General features: G+C 37.9%; 1 protein-coding gene across 1 annotated transcript in view; it reads left to right on the top strand.

The window, feature by feature from the left end:
* LOC148995739 (cell adhesion molecule CEACAM3-like) overlaps positions 1-7487 on the top strand; it is a 35720-nt gene continuing 28233 nt past the window's right edge. Inside the window, exon 1 of the mRNA XM_089121707.1 lies at positions 1-624. Coding sequence (XP_088977833.1) covers positions 573-624 — 52 coding nt within the window. The 5' untranslated portion in view covers positions 1-572. The remainder of the gene's footprint in view (positions 625-7487) is intronic.

The raw sequence follows: 7487 nt of genomic DNA, 5'->3' as shown, positions 1-7487 counted from the left end.
TCATCTCACGTTCATCATGGCAGGCTGTCTGCTAGCAGAGCCCGTCTAGTCTGTTTTGACACTACTCCTAAACCTACCCAACAGACATACACACACACACACACACACCTAAACCTACCCAACCCAAAAGACACACACACATAAGCCGTTTCTCGCCAAGTTCGACTCAGGAGAACGAACTCCCGTGGACGAGAGGACGCAAGTATATTTAAAATGTATTGGTTAACTTTCAATGTACATCACTCTCCTCACAAACCCATCAACCAGACTGACTGAGCCAACAAAGACTCGTTAAGGTTAAAATGTGAGGCTTCATTTGTCATCGATCACGTGACTCCGGAAAACCAATACACACCCCGACCGTCTCGCACATCCAAGCATCAGTCTCATACGTAACATCACCATCTCTCACACAAACCGAATATAACCATTATGTCATCTAGCCCACTCGCATTGTGATTTCACTATAGGCGACGTTACACACTAGTCCACTATGGAGGCTCCCATGTTTATTTCACTGCGTTTTCTTTAATACAGAGGAACAGAATGATCAGAATCAAAACGTGCTGCAAATGAATCTTCTCTTTTATTCGCTCTCGGTGGTCTTCATTTTACTCCACAATGGTAAGAACTTGTTACAATCTCTCTCTCTCTCTCTCTCTCTCTCTCTCTCTCTCTCTCTCTCTCTCTCTCTCTCTCTCTCTCTCTCTCTCTCTCTCTCTCTCTCTCTCTCTCTCTCTCTCTCTCTCTCTCTCTCTCTGCAGTTAATGCTTTTATTTCAGTTTTCTGCTTTTTCTGTTGGAGTTTTTATTTGTGGTTTCAAATACATCCGGAGACACAGATTTAGGTGTAAACTTTTAAACTTTCTGCTAGGCCAAGCTAAAATGGCAATTTATAGCACCAGAAAACATAAAATTGAACGTGACACGAGCTATAATTTGGAAGCAGTGTTTTTCAATTTAGTGAAATCCAGAATTTTAATTGATTTTCAATATTTTAAAGCCATGAAAGATCTTGTATCTTTTGACCAGATTTGGTGTACAAAGGGGGCTTTGTGTGAGATTATTGATGACAACCTGTGTTTTGCACCCCTTTTAAAATAATTTAGTCTTGTCTGTGCTGTAGTGTTTTTTTTTTTTTTTGTAAAAAGTAAACAAGGTGTTAATTGACTGGACAATGTTTTAATTTTTGTAATAAATGGATTTAGAAATTCGAAATTCTCTCTCTCTCTCTCTCTCTCTCTCTCTCTCTCTCTTCAAGATAGAAGATTCTAGATAGGTCGTCAACGTATTAAAGATATGACATAAAATTTAGCAAATCAGCGTCCTCTAATATAATCTAACAAGGGCGCTTAATATTAAGCATGTAGGTAGCAATATTCAATTTGAAATGTTATATGTAAAATGACAATGCAAAATGTGAAATGGCATTGCATTCTGTTTTTAAATTTACATTTTACATTCTAGCAACGTTTGGTGAAAAATGAAATTGAGATTACATAATTTGCAATTGCCATTACATGCACTAGTTTTAATATGCATATTGAAAAGCTTAATAAGTTGCAAAATGAAAATGCATTACAGAAATGATGTGTAACATGTTCAAGAAAAAACTGTGGCAAAAGAATATCTTCGGAAAAAAATACAACCCTTCTATGAGGGTTGTATTTTATAACTCCCGTGGTCTGCATGTTGGGCAGGATGCTGGAGCTAGAGCCCAACGCACTGTTATTGTTATTGACAAGCTCTTTGAGAATGCTGATGTGGTGTGTTTGCAAGAGACTTTTTTAGCTATTCAAGATCTGGATAAACTCAACACTGTGAACAATGACTTTCATGGGGCAAGGGAATCTACAACAGACTTAAACTCCAGAATTTTGCGTGGTAGGATCCCAGCAGGTGTGGCACAAGAAATTTGACCCTTTGGTCACTGTGATCAGGCTAGATGTGGACTGGTGCATAGGAATTAAGGTGGTGCATAATAAGAATGTCTTTATAATCTTAAATGTATATACTCCTTATGAATGTCAAAAAAATGAAAATGAGTACTTGAATAAGCTTGCTTTTATAGGGTCTTACATAAGGGAAAGTGAATGTACATCCATATTTGTCTTGGGGGATCTGAATGCTGATATAGCAGATATTAATTCACTTTTTGGTCACAGTTCTGCGAAGATAACAAGGTTATTCTGTCCACTAAAGAATTACTGCCAGCAGATAGCTATACACATGTGAGTGAAGCGTGGCATACTACATCTTGGTTGGACCATTGTATATCTACTGCTGATGCACATGATTGCATTAGATCCTATATGGTTTGGCCACAGCAGACCATATTCCTGTCTCAGTGTTTATAAATATTAAGGGTTTACCTGAGCTTGTCTATAGTGATAGCCATAAATTAGGTGAGATATTGGACTGGACAAGGCTTACAGAAGATGATCTGCAATATTATATTGGGGGTGGTTTATGTGTCTATGTGGATACACGCTGGGCCACCCAGTACACCGTCCGGGAACGTGTGTGTACACATGACTATGAAATCCTGGTCATCTCATTTCGCCCTTTCTATCTCCCGAGGGAGTTTGAACAGATCACTATTATATTGGCCTATGATTTTGTGGGAGCTGCAGCCAGGATAGCAGAGAGCTATAACATCGCCCTATCCCGTGCAGTCAGTCAACCTGTCCTGTTACTCGGGGACTTTAAATTCTGTAACCTGTCTGATCATTTACCCACCTTACATCAATATGTGGACTGTCCCACTCGCCTGGAACGTACCTTAGACAAGTGCTATGGCAATATACTAGACGCCTATAAATCCATCTGCAGGCCTGCCTTGGGGAAATCGGACCATAATGTCGTCCGCCTACTTCCACGTTACAGGGCTAAGCTGAGACGGGAAAAGACTGTGATTAAGGAAATTAAGATCTGGACTGAGGACTGTACGGAGGAGATGAGATGCGAGCTGGAGACTACTGACTGGACATTTCTTAAATTATGTGATTCACCTCATGAACAAATTGACACTTTTACATTTTATCTGTTGTTTAATGTAAGTAAAATTGCTCGAACTAAAATTGTTAGAATATTTCCTAATAACAACGTATGGATGTCTAGTGATCTTAAGGAATGTATTCGTAAGAAAAAACAGGCGTTCAAAAGTGGTAACATCGAGTTACTCAAGGAAAAAAGAAATGAACTAAGATCGAAACTGAGTAAAGCAAAAATAGAATAAAAGGATAAAGTTGAACGCCATTATTTCTCAGGAAATGCTAAGAAAGCATGGGAAGGTTTAAATGTGATGATGGGTCGGGAAACTAAGCAAAACCGTATCCCTCTGTCACACTTCTCTCCATCTTTTGCAAATGATCTAAATGTCTTTTTCAGTCGTTTTGACAAAAATGATTTTAGTGTAGAACGTGACAGTGTGTGTAGGTCCATTTCGGGATATGTCCCTATTACACTGAAAGAACATGATATTATAGCCAGCCTGTCAAGTATTAAGTCCAATTCAGCACTGGGGCCAGATTGCCTGAGAGGGAGAGTTTTGAAAGAAAATGTCCATGAATTAAAAGGCATTGTGCTGGAGCTATTCCAGTACTTGGTTAATTCCTAAATCATGGAAAATGTCTTATATTGTGCCTATTCCGAAAAGATCTGGAGCTACTGAACTAAAAGATTTCAGGCCCATTGCCCTTACTTCCATCTTAGGGAAATGTTTTGAGAGAGTTATAAGCAAATATATTACAGCATCAATTTCTAATAGTTTAGATCATCTCCAGTTTGCATATAAAATTAGGAGGGGAACCGACGACGCAACTGTTACCATGTTTCACACCATGGCAAAGCACCTGCAAGCCCCCTCTCACTTAGCTAGGGCTCTGTTTATCGATTTTACATCTGCTTTTAACAGCATGCAGATCCATACTTTGCTGCAGAGACTGATTGATATAGGAGTAAATGGTGGTATTATTTCTGACCGCCCCCAACAGGTTTTGGTTAATAATAATCGTTCTGACATCCTTGTGCTTAACACCGGTGCCCCGCAAGGGACTATTCTTTCCCCATTACTCTTCTCCATTTACACAAACGAATTCCAATTAGATCAGGAAAATTTTCGTTTGTTTAAATATGCAGATGACATGGCCCTGGTTGCTTTATTAAAACGGGGGGCCATACAGTAGTTGGTGAGGAAGTATATAGAGCACATGTGTCATCTTTCCAGAAATGGTGCTACGATAGTTCCTTGGAGATAAATGTAGCGAAAACAAAGGAACTTGTTTTTTATGATAAGGAACCTGTGCTGCCCCTTATAATTAGGGGGAAAATCGTAGAGATAGTAGAAAAGTTCAAATACCTCGGCACTTATATTGATTCGAATCTAAACTTTGGTGTAAACACAGATTATATTTTTAAAACCTGTAATCAACGTCTCCACTTATTGCGCAAGCTCAACTCCTTTAGAGTGAGCAAGCACATTATGGAAATAATTTATAAGAATCTTATGGAGAGTATTTTAACTTTTAACATGGCGATGTGGTACGGTAATTTAAATGTAAAAGGGAGAAGCAAGTTGCAGAGAATAGTGAACCTCGCCTCAAAAATTCAAGGCAGAAACAACTAAATTCCATGTACGAGGAAGTCCTCGGGAAAAAAGCTTTTAAAATAGCAAAAGACCCTACTCATCCACTCAATAGGGAGTTTGAACTTCTCCCTTCTGCCAGACGTTACAAAGTACTTAGGGCAAATCGTAATATCTTTAAAAATTCTTTTGTTCCTAATGCAATTCGGACGTTGAACACCAAGTCTCGTTGATGCACTGTAACATGATTGCTACTGCTGTGCTGCATTTTGCCCTGAAGATGTCTGTGTGTTATTGTTCTTGTTTGTTTGATTGTTGTTTTTATGAGACCGAAGGGAAATTTCCACAGTGTGGACAATAAAATGAAATGAAATGAAATTACAAGTTACTGACTGATGTGTACTTGAGAAATATTGAGTTACCGGTTGATGCAATTATGTGTGTGGATAGCTGCTGTAAGAATGTAAGTCACAATAATGACCTATGTGTGATGTATGATAGAATTGTGAAAAGATTAGTTGATGGATGTCAATCACTAAGAAGTAAAGTGGTGTAAAGACCAGGGTGGAATGACTATGTCCATGATGTTGAATATGGAGGCAAGAGATGCGTTTAGAAGATGGGTCTTAGCTGGTAAACCTAGACATGGCCCAGTCTGTGAGCACAAGGTATGGTCCAATGCTAGGTTTAAATATGCTGTGCGTTTTATAAAAAGAAATGAGCAAACTATGAGGGCAAACTCTATGGCGAGAAATTTACATACTAATAATGTTTATGAGTTCTGGAAGGAGGTGAAAGTGGTTAACAACAGCAAAATGCCACTGCCTTCTAGTATTGAGGGCATTTCTGAACCTGAAAACATTGCAGAGCTATGGAGGAGACACTATGAGAACATTTTTAACTGTCTGAAGAGTGATGTGTTTAACATAGGAGAGATACCTCACAGTGATCATGTAGTCATTAGGCCAGAGGAAGTATTTTATGCTATTGACAAACTTAAAATGAACAAAGCCTGTTGGCAAGATAGAATAGCAGCAGAACATCTGAAATACGCTAGTCAAAGTATTTCAGTTTTACTCGCTGTATGTTTTTCTGGGTTAATGAAGCATGGCATACTTCCTGGATCCATGTTGTCTGTCTTGTTAGTTCCTGTAGTTAAAAATAAGACTGGTAAATTAACCTGTTAACTGTCACCCCCCTTTTTTGAATAGACATGAAAATGCACATTTCGAACTTAAATGGTTGTAATTCAAGAATGCTTTGGAATATAGACATATGATTGGTCTTGTTTTAAAGAAGACATTTGGCAGATTTTTGTAGAAGTGAAATAAATTAAGAAAGTGAAACAGAAAAAAAGTTATAGAGGTTTGAGTTTATGGAAATGTACAATGCAAAAATATTAATTATTCATATTTTACATAAAATATATATTTTCAAAACCTGGGCTACTCTAAAATGGCAGAAAAATCAAAGCCAAAAATCTGAACAAGTTGTGTTTCAAATTTTAGGTTGATATCTCAAAAAATGAGCTTTCAGTAAGATTTTGTTTGAGCGCAGTACCAAACTTTTTCACTAGGGCACAATCAGACTCCATTACTGCCCATATAAGGGCGCCTGCATTTCCATTTGTGTTTTGAGTGATATGAACCATTATTTCCACAATTTTCATACAATTTCTGAAGTAGAGATCCTATTCAGAAGTAGCATGGGAAGTTTGGCAGATTTTGATATGAATTGAACCTCTAAGAAACACATACAAAGAACACGCATGTAAGTCATAGCTAGCTGCCACGTCACAAATGGTGAATTTATTATTTTTTTCTTGATATTTCAAACTTTTCAGACCTTTTTTTTCCAAAATAATTGAATGGATTCTATCTTTTGAACTTTTGGCATGAAAACAAACTGCGGTATCTACCATTTTTTCATGATTTTTCATGTTTACTGCTATTTTAAAATAAAGGTCTGAACACGCCTTATGAGTATGAAAATATTCTTGTTTTACATTGATAAATTATGGCTCCTCTGTAATATATTTTGAAAATCATTCACCAAATATGGAAACTAGAGATTGTAAGCTTTCAAATGATATATAGTTTGTCAATATTATTTAAGGTATTTACTAAGATATTATTGTTTTAAAAATATAGTGGCAAACGTCCCACCTGTGGGACGGTGACAGTTAAAACTAGTATTGATAACTATAGACCTATTGCACTTGCAAATACACTATCTAAGGTGCTGGAAGGGATTCTTTTGGATAGGCTTGCAGAACACATAGCTTCAACAGATAATCAGTTTGGTTTTAAGAACAAGCATGGAACTGATCTGTGTATTTATGCTCTAAAAGAAATTGTCCATAGGTGCAGATCTCGCAATAGCACAGTCTTCATGTGTTTCCTGGATGCGCCAAAGGCTTTTGATCGTATCAACCATGGGAAACTGTTTGGTAAACTACTTGAGCGTGGTGTCCCCTCTTACTTAATTAGGATACTGCAGTTTTGGTACTCTCATCAAACTATGCAAGTCATGTGGGGGGTGAGTTTGTCAACACCTTTCTATGTCTCCAATGGAGTGCGGCAGGGTGGAATTCTGTCTCCGTTGCTGTTTAATCTGTACATGGATAATTTATCTAGGGAGCTGAAGGGCTGTAGAACTGGGTGCTTGGTGGGGGATAGTCTCATCAATCATATGCTTTATGCTGATGATTTGGTGATGCTGTCTCCCTCCAGTGCTGGCCTTCAGCAACTTCTTGGAATATGTTCTCAATACGGTCTAATGTTTGATATAAAATTTAACTCAATGAAGAGTGTGGTACTGATCGCCAGAACCAGGGAGGATATGAAATGTGTCTATCCTTCTTTTTTATTGGCTGGTGAACCCCTAGAGGTTGTAAAGAAAGT

This window comes from Pimephales promelas, chromosome 2 (genome assembly GCF_988280905.1).
Source record: "Pimephales promelas chromosome 2, fPimPro1.hap1.1, whole genome shotgun sequence".
In the NCBI taxonomy this organism is placed as follows: domain Eukaryota; kingdom Metazoa; phylum Chordata; class Actinopteri; order Cypriniformes; family Leuciscidae; genus Pimephales; species Pimephales promelas.
Note: the sequence above shows the minus strand (reverse complement) of the source record. Positions and strands in the feature narration are given on the sequence as shown.